At 43.3% G+C, this 21,878-nt stretch overlaps 1 protein-coding gene across 1 annotated transcript in view; it reads left to right on the top strand.

Annotated features, from left to right (window-relative positions):
• AFF3 (ALF transcription elongation factor 3) overlaps window positions 1-21,878 on the top strand; it is a 325,853-nt gene that overhangs the window by 225,565 nt on the left and 78,410 nt on the right. The window contains exon 9 of the mRNA XM_050711043.1: window positions 10,145-10,196. Coding sequence (XP_050567000.1) covers window positions 10,145-10,196 — 52 coding nt within the window. The remainder of the gene's footprint in view (window positions 1-10,144; window positions 10,197-21,878) is intronic.

Raw genomic sequence — 21,878 nt, 5'->3', positions numbered from 1 at the left:
GAGAAGTATTTGAAAGGAAATGCTGAAAACTTTGGGGGTCCTGTTGTGTCTTTCAGAGGCAAGCTGCTGCTGGCCGGAGCTTTCTGGGGTGTAGGGGAGGTATAGATCCCATATGTTCCCATCCCGCTGCTCAGCACCTCTGCTGTGTCTCTGCCCATCACCCATATGCCACCTGGAGAGACCAAACCAGCCCATTCACGCCCTCCCATAACCTTCATTTACATGGAAAGCTCTGGCTAGGGCCATCGAACAATCCTTTAATTTAGCCCAGAGCCAGAACATCATTGAACAAGGACAAAAAGAGTAAAGGTAGCCTATGGAAACTTTGCAGAGCTGGCACTGCACAGCTGGAGTGCTAGTGGCTGTGCCCTAGATGCTCAGGGAGCAGTTCGGTGCTGGGGGACACACTCTGGTCTCTGCTGTGCCCCCAGCTCCAGTCACAGCGGGGGACAGAGCTGCTCCATCAGCACCAGTCTGTGAAGCAAAGGCAGATGCAGCAGGTGAATACCCAAGGTCTTAGTTTGCCACAAGAGGTCCAGTGTGGCTGGCCACTAAAATAAAATAAAGGCTGTGCATGGTCTTTGTGGCACTTTTCTGGCACTGAGGACATTTCACCAGATAGACTCACCTCTGCTTTGAATAAAGGTAAATCAGTCGCTGGATGGGAAGCACAACATTGCATGGGAACTAGATCTTGATTTTATTGTATCCAAGCTTGACCAATAAAGGACAGTCCCAACACAGGAGGGCTGGTGTCCCGCAGTGGAAGAAATTACTGACCAGAAACAGCTGAGCTAGAAAATACTAGAAACAATGACCTGAGTAGAAGTTTGGAATTTTTAAATCAGAGCCTATTAGGTTATCACAAGACTGCATTTCCACAACCAGGGGAAAAAAAAAAAAGCTTTGCTGCAAGCTAGCTCAGCTTCAGTGGTGAAATAAAAGTAACAATTAGTACTGAAAGAGCCATCTATGCGATAGAGACAAAATATAAAATAAATGTAACATGAAAGGGGAAAATAAGAATCAATCTAAAAGAGAAATTATAAAATACAGAATACAGATAAAAGGAGCAGAGGATACCAGAGGAAAGTTCAAAGATAATGGGATTAAAGATGTTCTTTAAGTGCATAAAGAACAACAGAAATAAGGAAATTCTAGCAATAGCCCCTTATCAGCTGGAAATATTGATGTTGTTAATAATAGTAGATTCAATGTATATTTTTTGTAAGAGAAAAAGCAAAGAAAACAATAGATAGGAAGCTGAATAGTGTCTAGATTTATTTTTAAAAAAAAAATCACTTACCTCATAGACAAATATGTGTAAACCTGAGAGCTTCCAAGCTGCCTTGTAGCCATCAAAAAGACTAGCTAGTAAAATCTGGGGTAGAGCTGCCTGTGATGCACCTTGGAATGTAGGGAAAACCCCAGGAGACAGCTCATGAGGTGCTGTATGCCAAAAGGCCAAGGAGGAAAGTTTAAGGTTTCAGACAGCTTGCCTGGCACCTATCCCACACAAAGTTTTTGGGGAGCCCAAGTAGGGTTCCTTTAATTCCATGAAGGAACTGAGTGATAGAGCATAATGATTGCCATTCATTTCTTTAATTTCAAGGGGAAAAAAAAAAAGTATGTTCTTATCAACCAAAGCTGATTTCATTCTGTGAGGAGTTGGCAACTTCAGCTGATAAACTTACTAATGAAGCTGTAATAGACCTTTAAGGCTTTAAAAAGTACAGCATGCAATATCAATTAAATGTAAATTAAAGGAATCCTGGCTCTTAAGCCATTCCAAATGTCATGGCAATGAGGGATCCTGGCCCAAGGAGCATCTCTGGGAGCAGCTGAACAGGGATGAGTAGGAGATACAGCATTGTTAGCTATGACATAGAAGGAAATTACATTCACCAATGGTAAAATGTCTGGAGGATGGCAGAGCAAGAAGCAGTGAGGCTTGAACACGTTATCTAACAGTTTGAATAACTTAATAGTTCCACCTCACTTAAAGGAAAGAGGCTTGAAGGAAACCAACCCAACTTTTTATATCCTGGAACAAGGAAAGTTCTTCTGTCTCCCCTGTTCTCAGTAGGGACTCTGTCCTGGGCAGCTGCAACTCTGAAAACGCTTCAGAGATGGTGGTGAGCAGGATCAGAAGCTTGTACCCAGCAGGATGCCCTGGCACAGAGAGATTGTGTGAGCCTCCAGTGTGCAGGGGGTAGCACAGGGACAAGGAGCTGCTGCTTTCCCCATCGCTTTGATGATACAAGACACTTCTCATTTCAATGCAGCGGTACCTGACCAAACAAAGCTTGAGAACCTCTAGCCTACACAGTCTCATTTCCCTTGCCCAACCAGCACGGGGTGAATAAACACCACTGCAGCCTCAGTTATGAGCACTGCTAAATGAACGGTCAGCATTTTACAGATGACTGCAGTCATCCAAAAGGGAGCAAGAGAATAAAAATGTGTGGGATGATGATTCCAGCATGAGGACAGATGCTTATTATGCTGGGATTAGGCAGAAAGTGGCTATTCATAAGAAAATAATCACCAAGTGCAAAATCAGATACTGCACCTTCAGCGGGAAGACTTAGCAGCAGCAATTTTGTCTCAGACACATAAATTCCCAAAGATTTCTGCCACAACAGCTGACACACACGGCAGCAGCACAGTTCATGCACTCTTATTTCATTTCACATTTGAAATTAATATTTTGTAGATGGCAGCATCCAAAATTGCTACGAAATCAGAGAGATAGAGTTAGCAAATAACTGCTAATCACACCCAGAGAGCCTGGAAGGAGCAGGGGCAAGGAGGCAAGAAATGGATTGGAAAATTGCGAGCGGCTCATTCAGAACTTTTATTCCCCAAATGTGTTTCCTCCCATCACACAGAGCATGATTAGACATAAAACTTCGGCAAGTCCTCAGAGTGATTGGGCTTCTTAGGCTGGTGCTTAGGCACAAGCCACTAAGTAGCTCATCATTTTTCCCTCTCCCTAAGTATATGTGCATTTTAACGTGGCTTCTTTGCTCGGGAAGTGGGCTCACAGTAGTTCTTTCCCTCACTTTTCAAAAGAATTTCTAATTTCTAAGGAGGTAGTTTGGACCCTCTGCCCAAACACCATGCTGGTGAAGCTGCTGTGGGCCGTGTGGTTGTGAGAGGTTTTCCTCCCACCCCACCAAGGAGATAGGAATTTCACAGTGTGATTCAACTCGATCTGTTTTCCTATTCTTTTCTTCAGTTTGATTTCTGGCTCTGCTTTCCACGCCAGCCCTTAGGAACCATCTACACTGGCAGTAATGGCACACACCATGAGTTTTTATGGAGTTCAGGAAGGAGCAGGTATCACGTCTAGGGTGTAACACCATGGTAAAATGTTTTCTCCCATCCCCTCCTTCCTGGGGACATCCCTGGGGGTGGAGGGATGAACCCAGCTTCGTGCAAGTTGCAGAAGCCTTATTTCAGCTTCTGCTCACAGGAGAGAGTAATGGCTGCATTACTCGGAGAGGACTACCTTGCATTTCTAATGAGACCGCCGGTATAATGGGAATTTAGCAGAGCATTTAACCGGTTTAAATGGTTTTGGAGAGTGGTGTAGACCATCTTAGATGGATTCAAGCCAAGGACCGAAAACTTCTCCTTCAGAGCATCCATTTTTTATTGGAATTGCTAATTCTATTTCTATGGACTGGGTCGGCTTTTCAGGCATTTAAATTGTATGCTCTAGAATTAAATCTCACGTTGATATATATACTTCATTCCAGCATTAAGTACGTTAATATTTCACCAGCCATATTTTACTGGCCTTCTTCCTCTGTTTTTAATTAGGCTTGACAGTATCCTATATAATCATGTTTTCCTACATGTTTCTGTGTAGTAGAACTTACACAAACTGTTTGTTGACGGGTTTTTACAATTTAAACATCATATATTCAAACTGAATTTCAGATGCTGCAAGCAGTGCTTGCAGAGGCCTTACAAACCTACTGGAAGCTCAATTACACCATTTATAAAACATCCTCTTGATCTAGTTGTTTACCTTAATACATAAGCTTTTGACTTTATTTTGTATAAAACAGGAATAAATATCACACTTTTCAAATAATATAAATGCATGAACTTTTAAAAAGTGAAACATTTGCATCAGCTATGACACTAAAGTGAAAATTAATTTTGGTAATCAGAATCCAATTAATTAGAAATTACTGCTGTATAAAAACAGCTACTCCTATATTTAGCATTAGTAAACAAGGCTATTTGAAATACCTCTTTTGGCTTTAGATAAGTGGCAAATATAACTGCCCATCTGTTACGTTCAGGTAACCAAGGTAATCAATGCAACATTAGTTTCCCCTTTTATTTATTTATTTCTGTAGGGAAGGAAACCTGTTAATTTTTTTATTAGGAAGCCTCCAACCATATTTTTGCGATTATTTATCTTTTAGAAAACAAGCAAAGAGAGACAGAAAATGAAGGTACATTCGTCTTATTAGTGCGTAAGTCATATGACATATGTGAGTACTCCTAGCCAAAATAATCCCAGTAACATAAGAGCACAGTCTGGATAGGAAAGGTAAATCCCACCTGGCATTATCTCTTATTTTTCTGGGAACAAGAGTTTAGGGTCTTGCATAATGTGGAGCTTTCAGGAAAGTTTGGCTTCGTTTTCCTACAACGTGAAGCAATACTTTTTCTTCTCTTTATATGGGTGCATCATTTGTGACTTTAAACAGCTGGAGCCAGTCTGAAAGCCTTCCAGCATACCGCTACTTAGAAGAATATCTTTTTTCTTCCTGGGTTTCTCGTAATATCGAAACTAATGCCCAGTTCTTTAAAGGTCACTATGCATTTATTGGAAAGAAAACAAAATGTCAATGTTATGTATTAAAAAATAAGATAATCTGCCCCAAAGCAGTCTCATTGATCTGAAATGTTGTGGTGGTATAAACTTGAATGAGCAGTTACTTCTCCGATTTTCATATTTCATCACAGCTCTTTGCTTTGTGGGGTTCCTCTTTACTTAAAATCAAGGTATTTTTCCACTACGGAAATCCCTTTCCTACATAATGAGCAGAAATCACAAAAGTCCTTAGTAAAGATGGTATTCTGACTGAGATGCTGCCTAGCATTAAAATGGAACAATATACTTGATCAGATTAACACATTCATGAGATCTTTCACAAATTGCAGAGATGGTGACTGCTGAATTTACTTAAATGACAATCACAACATTCACACATCTGTGCCCCAGGCTTGCAAACCATTGGTATGTTCTCTCCTAAAGCATTAGTGTTAATGATTTAATTACTATTGATATTTTTCCCTTTCCCATCTCATTTTTTTTTGTTCTAATTATCAGAATTGTCATGAAGAACCTGTCTAGCATAGTAGCTTAGTTTCCCCCCTCCTTTTTGTAACCTCTCTTGAAGCCTCTTCTCTTGCCCTTTGATTTGCAAGCCAAAAGGCAATCTCTCTAATCACTAAACAAAACCACCAAGGCATTTTCTGAGAGTTTTACACTTCAGTAAGTAATTTGCAAGGGGGAAGGAAAGACTTCTTTAGGCGACGAAATGTGAAATGTATCAAGAGATCAATGTAAACCGCAAGGTGTGAGGCTTGCTGCTTCTTCTGTGGTCACCAGCAGATGTGGAGAGTGACTACCAGTGTCTTCACCGCACTGGTGTTGAATGAAAGGGAATCAGACCCCAAACCCTTTTGCAAATCTTAGGCCTTGCAAACTGCACGTTAGTTCCATCATTGCTGCAAACCCAGAAAGAAAACAGATATTTTCATAAGTAGGACTTTGCTAGAAGGGTCATAGCAGTATCTGGCTCCAGATGCTAAAAGTCACAGCTGATTCCCAAACTGTCTGATGAGGACCACCTCTGCCAGACATCGCACCATGAACATCTTCCGCAGCAACCCCTTCTCCTCCAGCTTGTTTGAACCCCGAAGTCTCTGACATGTGCCCTGGCTCTACCCTCACACATGAAACTTTGATGTTACTTTGATGTTACTTCCAAGAGGGGAAACTAGATGTCTTCCTGCTGTCCCCTGGACCCCGGCTGGGTCTGAAGATAATCCTTGCTTAGGACTTGGCTTTCCAACAACAACAACAAATCAGGACAAAAGAAAGACAGACAAAACAGCGAATCTGCAAGTCTCAGCTTAACCCTATAATTTGAACATGCCCCTCTCCCCCATCCCAAACCCTGGGTAATTTTGACCAGGAACATCTCCTGCCCCTTTGACAAGCTAGGATGAGCAGTGGGACCAGGTGCCTCCCCCCCCCCCCCCAACAGCCTACTGGGTCAATGCAGTGAGCAGCCCCAGATCAAAGAGGTCAGGCTTTCTGAGAAGCTATGTAAGAGATCTAGACGTGGTCACATTGAAATTGGCAGAAAATGGATATCGGTGCCCTCTAGAAGGCTTTCTGGCTATTTTCCACTAAGTGTATGTAGCCCTTCATCCTCTCCTTTCCCACCAAGTGGCACAGCACCCCTGGTTTAAACTCTGTAATTGGTTACTGGAGAAAGAAACCAGCTGCCTTGCTGCGGCATTTTGCAATATCCCGAACTCATCCTCATTTCCTTTCATTATTACTCTACCTGTTACATTCTTGGCAGATAAAGGAACAGATGCATTAATTAGAGAGCAGAGAGCGCTCCCGCCCGAGACTCCCTCCTCTTGCAACCTTCGTGACCTCGTGGAGATTTCACTAAAAAATATATAATTAGGTTCTGCAAAGTAACTTCCTGACCACTGAGATCCGTACATGCTCTCTTCAAGTGCAGAAGCCCTACATGGTGTGTGCTTTTCAGAGATGATTCCAACACCACTCGATTTTTCTAGTTTTTGTTTATGAAGTTGTATTTACCTGTACTTCAGCATGTCAAAGCCAAGTTCACATCAAAAAAAAAAAAATCTTAAAGCCCATAGACGATGCCACTTGCTGGCCTGGATTTGACACATTCTGGAAAACTTGTTAGGTAAAATAGCTATAGAGAGGCAGTGTTAAAGAGGCTATGTTTGCACATTGGCTTGTGAATGTTTGTCTGCCTGTCATTGCACTGCTTTGCCAGCATGCATAAAGAAATCTGGGCCTTGCAGGGGTTGATTTAAATGTGATCTGAAGTGCTCTGCTAACAAAGGTGCACCAACTCTCATTCTTTGCTGAATCTTTGCCAAAGTGCTTTTCAGATAAAGCACAAAATAACATAACATCTCTTGCTAGCTTGAAGTATTTTCTTTCTCTCCTGTCCTTCCCCTTTCTTCAAGTGGGGTCTGCTGATCCAGCTGTGGGCTTTTTATTTTAACCATCATCATTGTCATGGTGGAGGTGAGTTGTCAAGCTGTACCTCAAAAGCATTTGGACTCGAAATCAGTCTGGTCGTTTAGGATGTTTACTGCAAACAAGAATGCCTCTAAGACAAATACCTCCTCCTCCCCCAGGGTGGGCTCCAGCCTGGGCTTTGAAAGCTGCCCAGGCAGCCTTGCTCTCCAGGGCTGATGAGGGGTGAAGCTGGAGTCGCCAGTGCCAGTGTGTCCTGCTCTGAGCACAGCTTTGTAGATCAGGGCTCAGGGTCTGACCTGGCAGTGAAAGCAGCCTGGGAGACAGCTCAGGCACCGGAGTCATTCCTGTATGGTAGGAAAACATGTCTTGTCTTTTCAAGATAGACCTCTACGTATGGCAAGCTCTCCTAACCTGACACATCCTTGTGACAAACACAGGGATCAGGAGGGCCTGATCCCACTCTAGGGAAAAACAAAAAAGCAAGCAAGCGAGCAAGCGTTTTATGGTGACCTGCTTTTTCCTATCACCAGCATTTAGGGATTGTTTGTGCACTTACAGTAGTTCCAAGAGGGGCCACGAGCCCCAGGCAGGCAGTGCTTTTCTTGGAAGGCAGTGCTTCTAAAATGAGAAACAGACAAGAAAAATAAAGACAGGCTAAAACATACAAGCAGGGAAAGCTGGATAGGCCAGCACTGTGGTTTCTTGTTTCTTTTGTGTGGATGATCCCTGCATACATGTCTTGTGTCTTGCCTTAACTCCGCTTGCACTTCCACTCAACCTGGAGCCTTCAAAGCCTTATGGTACCAGCGAGCCACAGGCTCACAGTATACACTCTTTTATGTTGGTACGAAAAGCCAGACACTAATAAATACATAGAGCTACCTAGAATATTTCATTATAAGCTTTTGTTTTTCAACTTCTATATAGGAGAATAGCTAACCTGCTGAATCTTAAACAATGTACTAAAGTACCACATTTCTAGCAGGAATACAAGCACCTAAAATCAAGGAAGCGTGGGCAGTGGCATGAGGAGTTCTCTGCTTTTCACACTGTAAGCAGATCTCTCTCTGCTTAAATAACTATCCATGCAGTGTTCGCCACATTTAATTACATAATGCCAAATCCCAGATCTGTGCTTTCTATTTTCCAACACTATTTCTCTCAGGAATGCCCTAAACAGAAAAAAAATGAGTATCTATATAATGTTGCTATTTTGAAAAGATCCCCTGTAAGCTGCAGGATCCAAACCCAGCGTAGATCTTACAGTGTTTATAGGAAACCTTTTCTCACGTATTTAAGCATCTACGAGATGAATCCTATGTCGCTGGTACCTGTACCATCTGCCAACTGCTCAGCAGTTCACGTTAGCTTGCCCTGTGGCTGCATCCATACAGTCACAAGAGTTTCTGCTGTCTAAGGAGATGGCAGAGTGAGTTTTTTCCTGCCTGTGGACATATCTCCCAATAAAACCCAGGAGGGCCTTGCTGAAACATTGTCAGCTTGAAGGGTGTCCTGTATACTTTTCATACTTGAGATGTCTGCATCACACCAAGATTTTGTTGAATTTGCTCTGTTGGTTTTACAGAGGAAAAATCTCGGCGTAAGTAGAAGTAAACGTGGGGAAAAGCGAAACATGAGATTTTAAGAGGTGAGCGAGTAGGAGTTCCTGCTCTGCCCCCAGTTCTGTTCTCCTACACCTACGTCCTCCTGAAGGTGCTGCAGGGAAATAGGGGCACAGCTGTGACCGCAGCGACTGCACATATAGCTGCACATGGTGCCAACAGCTACTAATTTGGGGGAGGGCTCAGTGCTCGTTTAAGACCTGGCATGCCATGCAGCCCATTTAAGATCCACGCTTTTCAGGCACGCTCTTGGAAGATCCAGGCACAAGAAAGAGGAGGTGGTTTGAAATTACTACATATGTCTTCTTGATATATTTACACTCCGGGGACCACCCACATCACAGAATGTGTTTAAATTGTTCCCCAAGCTTTCTTCTGGAGTTGAGGCTAAATTACAGATTCCCTTTTCCCAGAACACAAGAAAAATTAGCAACTTTCTGAATGATTATTGTTATTACAGAGGCGTTTTTTTTTAAATAGGTCCCATTCTTGAAGACCTTTCAAGCAGTGGGGAAAATCTTTGCACCTTTTCAGCTCCTTTAACTGATGGTTACTTAACCTTAGCTTGTAAAAAAAAATGCATGGAGGTAAAGACAAACTGCTTTTTTTTGAAAGCCAGTTGAAACAAGTTGAGGAAAGGATATGGGAAGGGAAGATGAAATCCCCTTTCGAAAAGATGCATTATTTTCTATGACAGTGAACTCCTTGTGCATACTCCTGTGCACTGAGACAATATATTTTAGTTTTAATTGTTTCAGTCAATGTCATTTTTACATCAAACAGGCAATAAAGTAAAAATGGCCTTTGGGAAACATCAGTGAATCTTATTTTGTGCTGCAGTACTGCCAGTGTAAATATCTAGTTCTGTTTTGTAAGCTCAAAGCCAAATGGAGCAAAATTTTCCTTTCAGAGAGACTACTGACCTGTCAGCATCAAAAATATTATTTTTAGCATACAAAAATTGTTTGTCAGTGATTGTAATAACAATAATCTTTGTAAAATCCATTATTACTCCAGTAAACATTTTCCCTTAGGCACTAATAGTAGGAAACAAATTAAGAAGTTAGTTGATAGCAATTGGATAAGAAAAAAATATAAAGACATTGCCACTTCTACAGAGTTCCTGGCATAAAATATATTTCTTTCTATTTTTTTTTACAGTAGCTCAGAGATCTGAAACATTTTGGTAAATCATAATTATTAACTTATTCTGCTGCCTGCTTTCCAGAATGCTAGAAGATGACCTCAAGCTAAGCAGCGACGAAGAAGAGAACGACCAGGTAAGAACCAGACAACAACCATGTAACTTGTAGCATGTTTCATGTCCAGACAGAGCTACTGCAAATATTTTGCTAATGCTTTTTCAAAATATACATCAAGGTTATCAAAATACATGAAAGTACTGTAAATGGAGTAACAGATGTTCTTGCTCTGCGCCAGACTGCATGTGCTAACTGCTGTATTTGTGGGGAATGTTCTGCAGGGGTCTTGATTTATTACCTTGATGCAACCCAGAAGGTTTTTGTATCAGTCTCCTCCTGATTGGATTTTGTTTTTTTTTAAAGAGCAGCCAAGGAGGGGAGAAACAGGAATTCGGATTAAGGCTTCAGGCCAAATCCTTCAAGCACGACCTGGGCCTGGAGGACCAGCCCCTGGGCTGTTGACCTGCCTAGAGCCTTGGATGGGCACTTGGATCCCTTCATCACAGAGCCACTAGGGAATTTGCTTGGGCTTTAAAGACACCAAAATGCCTGCTGGGGAGCAGATTCTTCACCCAAGGTTTTCTATGGGCCAGGAGAGATCGGTTTTGTCAGCGTAGGGGTCTTCTCTCCTTGAAGCACTGCCATATTTTGTCCAAATTATTCTGTAATCACTGGAGTAGGGCTGGATCTTGGTTTTCCCATGGCTGGCTGAGTCCCTAGTTGCAAAGCTGTACTATCACAAGCTCTCTCTCAATATACTGGTGTAGATTTGGTGGGGGTGAGAGGGCAAGAGCCACTTCCCTTTCTCCTTGCATTAAAATGCACATCCAGTGCCTTCACCGGAGCACGTGAGGGAGGCACTGCCCCTGGTTGCCTCGCAGGTGTCTCCAGACCATGATATAACATGGTTTCAAATGTGATTATTTCAGTCAGGGGTAACTGGAGCTATTTAGACTTCTGAAATTCAGGGCCTTAGGCAAATAACTCTAGGTATGTAGGCCTGAAAATCTTCCAGATTTTTTTCTTTAACTCTCATTATTAGAAGTCTATATTTTACAATACATTCCAAGCAACAGGTAAGTCAAAGCCTTTTCATATTTATATTAAACCATTATTTCATCTATTTTGAGCAAAGCTTCTTTGTGTTGAGAAGATTCAGCACATGAATTCAATTATTTACATATTTATACAATTTCCTTTTTGTTTAATGCATTTCATCCCGAAACACTTCACATTTAATTACTCTTGCTGCTTGTCTAGATAGTTTAAAATACATCACACAGACAGCGTAGGGCAAAGTCCAGTGAGGATCAAGAAGGGATGTCTGAAGACTACCAAGGGCACGCAGCAACACGGTGGTGCTGGCGGGGGGGACGGGGTGATGGGGAAGGGGAGAGGCAACGATGGGGAGGCACAGCTTGTCCTTTGGGTAGGGTGCGAGGTAGGGTTCTTCTTCTAATGAAGAGCAGCATGGAGCTGGCAGAGCCCATGCTTGAGTAGCTCCTCACTATGTGTGCTTTGCCAGGTCTTCACTCAGTGACCAGAGCTTCAAGGTGCAGCTGGTCCACCCAGGGCTTTCTCCTCTGTGCTCCCACCCACAAGACCCCAGAGCCAAGGCAGTATTTGCCACCAGCGTGGCAAGGAGCAGAGCCGAGGTCCCATTGCTCAGCACCGGTCATCATGTCAGCAGCCTTCAGCAACTACCTTGTGGCAGTCCCCTCTCTCTAAAATGGACTAATCACATTTTTTTTTTCAAACTTGGCTGTACAGATAAAAAGCTCCTGGGGGCACAGGCTGCCTCTGGCCATACAAAATGCTTTGCAGAACCTCACTTGAGACCTGCAAGTTTGCTTAAGGAGCAAACCTAAATGATTGTGCCTGTTGGCTAAACAAAAGACCATGTTTTCAACTACCTAACAGGAAATAGGCCCCAAATAAGAATAACACAGACCCCCCCACTGCGAAACACATTCACAGATTATTACATGGATACATACCTAAATGTCAGAGGAAGAACCCATTTTTTTCACTTTTTAATTCTGAGGCTCTTTAATCTCAGATTGCTTCCTGAACTCAGGAGCAAGAAAGTAGGAAATCAAAGATGAAGGGATAGGAACAGTACATGAGTGATTCCCATACACTCCTTACTGAATTAATTGGCATTTCAGCAACTGTACTCATTTAAGTAGTCCGGTTTCTTAAACAGCTGAAGATGAGTTGTGCAAGAGCTGGGACGCTTTTCTTTTTTGCTAATTCCTATGTGGAGAATTTTGGGGGAAAAGATGTGGAAAACTCAGAAGGTGATTTTGTGCGCGCATTTGAAATCACCAGGCAGAAATGGAAAGTTTCTGCAGCGGTGCAGATGGGGACAGGTGCCACAGCAGCCCTGTGGCCGGTACTTGGGCTGTGCCCGACCCACAGAATGTGAGCAATGGGCGAGGGAGGCCAAATGCGAGACAGACGCCTGATTCAGAGCCTCGGGATCCCAAACGCTCCCTCCGTGCCAGCAATTAAGGTAGCAAGATTCACAGACCCAGGAGAGGCAAAAGAGGCTGGGTTTGAGCTGAGCGTGTGTGTGCCCACAGTAATTACATTATCCACACATATTAGTCTCTTAATTTTAATTACATAAATGTATTTTTCCTCTTTAATGAGCATAGTTTATCCATTTAAACTGATCGTTTTAATTTTACAGGCAGTGATCTTAGGATCTAATATGCAGAGGGAAAATTTCCTGTTGGCATATTTTACATCACACAGATTGAAGAAAATATATTTTTTAATCCCCAATCAATATCTGAAGAGCAAGCAATTAACAGATACCAAGGTAGTTAACATAAATCTGCAAGTTAAAGAGCCAATTCATTTTGATTTATAACACATAAGGTAATAATTTCATCATCATCTCTCCCAGAAAGCATCTGAAGCTTTGTAGCATGAAGATGTCAAAATTATACTTAAGATTGTTCAGAGTACTGAATTGTAGTGGTTATTGCCTTTTGGTTCCTTGAAGTGTGGCACAGCACATGAAACTGCCCCCATTATAATACCCTGCTCTTCTCTGTAGAGGTCACTGGATAACTTAAATCAGTCTTGGGTGAAATATCGAAAGGAGATTGTCAATTGTAACATGAACAATTCTCTTTTTTCCCCCTACTTGTCCTTTTACAATATGAAAATTTTGCAATAGCAAGTAGTTCCTTTAAGGGGAAAAAGATCCCTGGATCCATTTGTGTAATTCATGTCAATCAATAGACAAAAAAATTAACTGACTGGTACACATACATGGAATAATAATCTAACATATTTTTGCAGCCCGAGTCTGCTTCCTTGCATGCATTTTTTCTGTGCAGGATCAGGTTGGTTGCCACTGAAGTTTTGTGGCTGTGAAAATTTATTACCCACAGAGTCAATCTGCGTTCTGGCTGCCAAGTCTGAATAAATAGAGTCATTGTGCTTGTCTGGAATATGTAACCAAAGTTCATCCAGTCAGCTTGACTTTCACATCCCATGAGATTCATAAAAGCCAACACCCTGGTATGTGCTCTTGATTCCTGCCAAAATTTTGTAAAATTGTATAAACAGAAGTTGAAGAAGCAATCAGAACACCCTCCCAGGGATGCAGCTCCAAACTCAAGCCCCTGCTGCATCTCAAAAGGCAAGACAGAGCCTTAGTCCTTCTTCTTCATTTTTAAATATCCCGTGCAGGTAAAGATGGGGGCTGAATACCCCCACAGCACATAGGGCACAGGGTTTTGCTCGCACCTTGCATAAAAGAAAGAGAGAAGGCAATGTCTGCCAGGGAGCTGCTGCCCTCCTGCTGAAGGGACAGGGAGGGGGACGGGCATCCCTGCAGGATCTCAGGCAGCCTGAGCTCACCCGGCCCCTCTGCAGGGTGGTCAGAGCCAACTGTGGGGGACCTCAAGGGAAAAGCAGCCTCAAGGAAGTTCACAAGGAACCACTTTGGTGCAGTGAAATAAAAGTCTCAGGAGCATGTTCTAACTCACAGCCCTGGAGAACAAGGCAGCCCACCCAACCCTGGGGGTTCCCAGGGCTGCTCCCCACCCGTCACAGCCTGGGAACAGCCAGGGTGGGCTGCTGGTCCAGGGGGCACATCCTAGCTCCTCTACTGCCCCAGTAGTGGCTGAAATGGAGATCTCAATACTTATTCAAGTTGTACCCACAGCTCCAGTGGGGACATCCATGCTTGTGCTTCTTCCCCATCACATATGTGCTGAGGGATGCCAGGGCTTAGCGCGGGAAATGCACGTTTCTGGCAGGGCTGTCTGTCAGGCAAATCCACTCTGCTGATGCAACAGGGCAAAAGTCCATCCCCATGGTCAGTGGCAGTCAGCATGGCCCTGTTCCTATATAAGTAGCACTGGGAAATGACTTCTTAAGTCCTAAAATTGTGCTTCAATGGTAGCCAGAAACAAGTGAGAAGAATGTATTTAAGGACAATCTTTTTAATCAGGTGCAGGACTTTTCCTTCTTATTTCTGGATATGGACCGACAATCAACAAAAAGTTATAAATTACCCTGAAACAGTCACGCGTACACCTTCTTCCAGAAGGACTAATTTTTAGCAGAGTCCAGATAAGCACTACTTCTGCATATGAAATCTAATATTCCATCTAATGCACAGGAATCTGCAATGAATTCTGAAAGAAATTAAAAAAGAGGCGAAGTGGCAGCAAGCTTTCTTTCCATCAGACCTCCCCTGTTACGACAGCTCTTTCTGATGTCAAAGATCAGCCAAGCGAAGAGCAGAGCCAGGTACATCCAGAGAGAGCAGCTAGATTAGGCAAATTATAGGATGCCATTGCATAGCCCTGTTCATCATTAGAACTATTTTTAGTCAGTGCTAATTGCATGCACATATGCCGTGTCCAAATATTTTAACCACATTAAGTCATTTTAGTGTTGTGCTCCCTTTTATTCACCTCTTCATCGATGCAATACTTGATGCTTGATCAGAAGTGAAAATGAGCAAAAAAAAAAAAAAAAAGAGATCAGAACACTCAGCCCTGGGAAGAAAAAAAATAAAGAGAGAGAAAGAAAAAAAAAAAGCATGGAACCTGTACCTTTGCTGCAAACGAACTCGACTTTAAAAAGTAGACTGATAAACTTGAAGAAAAATCTTTCTGATGAGAAGATTCTCACTCCACTGAGTCAGGGAAACTTACTTCATAAAGTCTGCCCACATGCGAGTCTGACTGCAACTGAAACTACACAAAGCAGAGATAAGCAAAAATGGAAAAATTAAGTTTTGGTTTGAGGAATGGCTGGAACCTCAGGTGCTTTTGTACTTAATCCAAATGGCTTGCTCAGCCCTCTGTCACTACAATGTGAGTGCATTTTCAGACCAGAGGAATAGCCTTTGTAACAGCCTTACTTAACTCGAATAAGTCCATTATTTCCTCTGTATTAGAGAGGCAATCCTTTTGGTATCCAACATAACTAAAATCCAGAGCAAGATTTAAGCCAGCTGAGCCAAGTTTTTTGTGGTTTGCCAGCTCTGATTTTAAAATCTCTGTGACATCTAAATTTGCACTTCCACTAGGCATGACAAGAAGACCAAGATTGCCTCACTGAAACTGTCAGATGAAACAAAATAAGGGCTCAGTCTTGTCCTGCCAAACTTGGCTCACATCACTGCCTATCTTACAATATCAGATTCAATGTCTGTCATGCACTGGCAGGCAAGATCAAGCTCTAAATTTGAACACCACCACCATAAATGACAGTGAAAAAGGTTAGAGATCAGCTTAACTCTTGGGAGTATGCAAAATCTGGGGGAATTCAAACACAACACTCTGATCTCCATGCACACCTCTAAAAATAGACTAGAAAATAAATTTAAAATACAAGGGCATCTTCCTTGTCTCTTCATGGTGATGCTGTGACTAAGTTATAGCTCTAGTAAATCCTCTAGGTCTGCCATTTTCTGCTGGTATCACCCTTTCCAAGGCAACACTTCCTCACTGCCTCTTGTATCTTCCTTTACCCTGTCTTCTTGAAATCTCTGGTTTGCTTTTTCACGTGGTGATCTAGAGTTCGTCTGTGAACATCTGCCACAATGGCAATAGGAACATGTCCTGATGCAATTAATTCAGCAGTGCCTGCTGATTTGGGGCACAAGGAGGGATTATCCCCTATGTCTCCAGGCTTGTTTTCCCTTGTCCTTGCATAAGCGTTTGCAAAAACTCAGTTAATTAGTTTTACCATCTTGCAGTTCCTGCCGCCGCAGAAAGACCCCTTGCTGGAGTCAGCCACCACCTCCGAGCCCGCTCCCCTCACAAGAGTGGCCATAAACCTCTGTTTGCCTTCAGGAAAATTCACTGCAGCGTGCCTGCAGGAGGACAGTTAAATAACCAACAGCCATGGATAATTTAGAGCACAAATTAAGGTTGTTTGTAATACCACCACTATTACAGGCTGTAACAGGAGAACATACCCCTGACACATTCAGGATCTCACAGGGCATGTACTTACTTAACCCACCCCATGGTTTCTCTGTTGCTGTACCTGTCTGTCCCACTCAGCTTGTGAGCTTTTAGTACCAGCCCAGCTTTGGGGAATCATCAGCACCAGCACAAGGGAAGCAGAAAGGAGAGCAATGAGGAACAGCTCCAGCCACAGCCATGCCATCTTCACTCCCCTTGGGCGTTCAGCTCTGGATGGGGTGCTGCTAGCAGGTGGGGTGGTTTCACCCAGCTGGGCAGCTGAATTCCGCCACAACCACTCTCTCACTCCACCTCCTGAAAGGAAAAAGGGGGAGAAAATACAATGGAAAAGACTCAAGGGTTGAGATAAGGACAGGGAGATCACTCAGCAATTACTATCACGGTCAAAACAGACTCAGCATAGGAAGATTAATATAATATAACCAAATGCAAATTAAAAACACCTTCCCCCCATTCACCCTCTTCTACCTCCTCCCCCCAAGCAGCACAGGGGAACGGGGGCTGCAGTCAGTCCCAAACACTTCACCTCCGCTGCTCCTTCACGGTCCCTCTCTGCCTCTGCTCCACGTGGGGTCCCTCCCACGGGATGCCGTCCTTCCCAAACTGATCCTGCAGGGGCTGCCCACAGGCAGCAGCTCTTCAAGAACTGCTCCCACATGGCTCCGTACCACGGGGTCCATCCCCCAGGAGCAAACTGCTCCAGCACGGGTCCCCACGGGCGGCAGCTCCCCCCAGGCCCCCTGCTCCTGCGTGGGCTCCTCTCCACGGGCTGCAGCTCCGGCCCGGGGCCTGCTCCTGCGGGGGCTCTCCATGGGCCGCAGCCTCCTCCAGGCCACATCCACCTGCTCCACCGGGGGCTCCTCCACGGGCTGCAGCATGGAGATCTGCTCCATGTGGGACCCATGGGCTGCAGGGGGACAGCCTGCTCCACCAGGGGCCTCTCCACAGGCCACAGGGGAACTGCTGCTGTGTGCCTGGAGCACCTCCTGCCCTCCTGCTGCACTGACCTTGGGAGCTGCAGGGCTGCTTCTCTCACATTTCTCACTCTTTTTTTCCTTTCCTAAATCTCTCACAGAGGTCCAACCAGTGTCACTCCCTGGCTCGGCTCTGGGCAGGGTCCCTTTTGGAGCCAGCCTCAGCTGGCTCTGATCTGACATGGGCTCTGCTCACAGAGGCCACCTCTGCAGCTCCCCATTACCAAAACCTTGCCATATAAACCCGATACAGCAGGATGTCTCATCAGCATGAGGAGCTGTGGGAAGGAGATGTGAAGCATGGGGATGGGTGACAGCAGAAGCAGAGGCAGCTGAGAACATGTCAGAAAATAAAAGGATCATGAAAGGAGAAAGGGGTTAAGGGAATAAAAAAGAACTGAATGGAGAAAAGAAAATGAAATAAAATGTCATTATAAGAGGGGCAGCAGCAACATTAGACATGATGAAAAAAATAAGGAAAACGAGCCATCATCCCATCCATCAAAACTAGTATTTAAATAAAAGGGACTGGAGAACCTTTGCTACAATTTCTCCTGCACCTAGGATGAAATCTTGCTCCTCTGAAGGCCATAGGAGTTTAGCTGCTGATTTCAATCATCTTAGGATGCTATTCCTTGTTTTCTTTTTTTTTTTTTTTCTTTCTTTTTTTTTTGCTAGCACAATCCAAGCACTGCCAATTGGGCAGTAACAAATGCTTCATAGGCAATTGACATAGCACCTCACCGGGCAGAGTTACTGCTATATATGGAACTTAGGCTGGTATTCCCCCCATTTTCACATACATGGGCTTTTGGAAAAAAAAAAAGAAAAAAAAAAAAAGAATCTCATTAAATACTGACCTCTCAGACTCCCCAGTAAATCCTGTAAAGCCTGTGGCATAACACTGACATTTTTCCTGAGGTATCCCGAGTGTTAACAGTACGTCAGCAACAGGGCCTGTTCCTAGATAAGAAGACTACTTTGGAGACAATGGAAGTTTTCCAAGGTGACTACTGCTTTGCTTGCAATGACTGAGACCTTCCTCCAGAATTTTTGAAAATTAACCATTTTATTAATGTAAAGTACCAAGCACGTTCCAAGTACCAATGTAAAGCACAAACGACCTTCTCCTTGTCTCCACTGAAAAAGATTAAAGTTAACTCCTCTGTCTTGAAACCCTGTGCGCTTTTAAGAGGCAGCATTTAGGAGAAATCTGAACAGATGCAGGGCAGAAGACTCAACATTCACAGATTTATAAAATTCTCTGAATTGTTAATACCCATGCTGCTTTTACAGTAATTTGGAGATCCAAATCACTTAACAAGTATTAACTACTTAATGCAATGCTCCTGAGAGGTATTTAGGTACAGTTAAGCAAGAATTATTATCTCTGTAGAATTGACAGGGAGACAGAGGCTGAGATGTGGCTCGTTTGAAACCACATGGCAAGTCAGCTGCAAAGCCTGGATTAGCACTTGGGTCTTTCAATCCCAGGTGCCATGTTCAAGTCACTAGATTGTGCTGCCCCTGAAGATTAATAAGGATTAATGGGCAAAGCAGAGGAGAAAGAACAATGTACGCCAAAAAATATAATAATAAAACCCCAGGGTGAAAAATGAATACTGAGGTGTTGAAAGGCCTGGAGAAATCATGAAATCCAGAAAGGGTTTTAAGGTTTCTTAAAAGATGTGGCTCTGATGATGACCAACTCCAAAAGGGGAAAGAAGGGAGACCCTTCTAAGTCTTACAGCCTGTAAATCCTAAATAATTTTCAACCAGACAGTGAAACTCACATTCACAGACTTACATTGCAAATTTACAGAGAAACACTCACACTACAGTTAACAAGTGCTTTTAAATCCCTCAGAAATCCACACTGAAAAGTGATCTTCAAAACAAAACCCATAGGAACACTGTGGAGTCCACAGTATTTCATTGAGATGAGGCACATTAAAAATTACTTAGGATAAACTGCCTGAACTGGACTCCTCAGGCAGCTCCTCTGGCCACGAGGATGCAGAGGCGTTAAGCATGGCAAGTCTATGGCTGTGAAGGGGTTTTGTTGCCTCTGTGTGGAGTCCTGGTGGGAATGTCATTGCGGCAGGGTGCAGCTCTGCACTCCTCAAAGAGAATGTTGAAATCTGATGAGAGTTTCAAAAGAAGAGAGAAGGATGCCTAACATGTTCGGAAGGTGTGCCTTGGAGTGAAAGTAGTCTGCACAGAGAATTCGTAGAACCATAGAATGACTTGGGTTGGAAAGGTCCTTAAAGATCACCCTGTTCCAACCCCCTGCCATGGGCAGGGACACCTCCCACTGGACCAGGTTGTCCAAAGCCCCATCCAGTCTGGCCTTGAACACCTCCAGGGATGGGGCATCCGTAGTTTCACTGGGCAACCTGTGCCAGTGCTTCGCTATCCTCATAATAAGGAATTTCCTCCTTATATCTAATCTAAACCACTGTCTTTCAGTTTAAAGCCATTACCCCTTGTCCTGTCACTGCATTCCCTGACAAAGAGTCCCTCCCCAGCTTTCCTGTAGGCCCCCTTTCAGTACTGGAAGGCTGCTGTAAGATCTCCCTGGAGCCTTCCCTTCTCCAGGCTGAACAGCCCCATCTCACAGACAAAGGTATAGCATCCAGTGCAAGAAGGTGCTTATAAACAAAGCTGGGCTAAACTCAAATCTTAACACGAGAGTGAAGAACCCTGTGAGTGGTTGGATCAAAGTGGATTCACACTAAAACAATTATCGAGGATTTTGCCCTAGGTCCACAACAGCTCCCAGATCTGAAGTAGAAAAAAGCTCTGGAGAGTCCCATGGTTCAAATTATGGCAAGCAATCGGGTTGTGCCATTCACAAAACTTCTCAATGGCTTCACTAACTTAGGAATAAAATGCATTTAAGTTAAAAACAAACAAAACATTAAGAAATTAAAATAGAATCAATGTGGAAGACATATGAAGAGTGACACATGAAAGAAGACATATAAAAGTGTTTGTTCTGGCCTGGTTGCCAAAAGGCAGAATACAGGAATTACATCTTTCCTTAACACTAGCTTGGAAAAGTTAATCTGCAGTTCACTGGCTGCAGTCTGATACACAGCAACATCCATTGGAGCAATGTGGATGGCTGTTAGTAAGGGAGATACTCAGTGAGAGCACAAATGGCTTGCTGCAGAGTCTTTCCAGGGTAAAGTCTGTGACCCAAGGAAGACAACCCAGATGTTCTGGAAGCAATGCAATTTATTATCATGCATGGGCAGTTAGTATTGCTACACTGTGACTGAAGAAATAGTTCAAATTCTCACCTTATGTACACCTGCACCACCTCAGTGAAGTCTCTACTGTACTGATATAACTCCGCACAACTGCCAATAACTGAGCCCTCTCATTATGACAGTGATTACTCCACAGGACAAGAAAAAATGGAAGACAAAATGTCTGAGTTTGCCATTGGTCAGTTTATTGGCTTTTATTTGCCAAATCATGCCCTGGGCAATGTAAAAGAAAATGCATCCATGATCAGCCTGCAGTGTGTCCAAGACACTCTTCCAAGCCCAGCAGAACATTCTTCATTAGTTGTCATTTGCTTCTTTTCCAAAAATGACTGTAAACCCAGCAGTTTATGAATTCTGCTCCAACTAATTTTAGAAATAAAATAAAATAAAATAAAACAAACCAAACCAAAATAAAATAAAATAAAATAAAATAAAATATCTGGAGACCGCTCTTAACACTCCTGGATCTCCAGCTGAAGCTGTGTATTCAACCCATTCTGTTACTGCTCAGTCCCAATTACAATGCACTAGCTCGCTGCTCAGCCCCAATTACTATGAAAGTATTTAACTTCCTCTTTGATTTCTCTTCAACAACAGCTTGCAACTTGTGACACTTTGAGTAATTTTGGTAGCTCATTTAACACACACACTGAAACCTGAATATCTGCTGATTATGTTCCCAAGCTCCGGCTCACTGCAATAAAAGATGGAGAGAGGACATGCAATCTCTGGAGATTGAGAACCTGAACATGATTACTGCTGCCTGAAAACTTGCTTTGTTTCAGTAGTCTTAGGGTACAGCGAGGATCTTTCATGAATGATTAATGAACTATAGGCAGATCAATGAAACTCTGCCCTAAATGTATCTATAACCAATTCAGGTGTGGGACGAAGAAGTCTAACCAGCCGGTATCCTGTAATTTACAACTCTTGATGTAGTGAAACGGAGTAATCCATCAAATGTACTGTGGCTACTTTCTCAAGCCCAAGTACCTGAGCCACCTAAGTGATTTTTTTTTCTTCCTCTGCTTCCTACTCTGAGTT

Source organism: Cygnus atratus, chromosome 1 (assembly GCF_013377495.2).
Source record: "Cygnus atratus isolate AKBS03 ecotype Queensland, Australia chromosome 1, CAtr_DNAZoo_HiC_assembly, whole genome shotgun sequence".
In the NCBI taxonomy this organism is placed as follows: Eukaryota; Metazoa; Chordata; class Aves; order Anseriformes; family Anatidae; genus Cygnus; species Cygnus atratus.
Note: the sequence above shows the minus strand (reverse complement) of the source record. Positions and strands in the feature narration are given on the sequence as shown.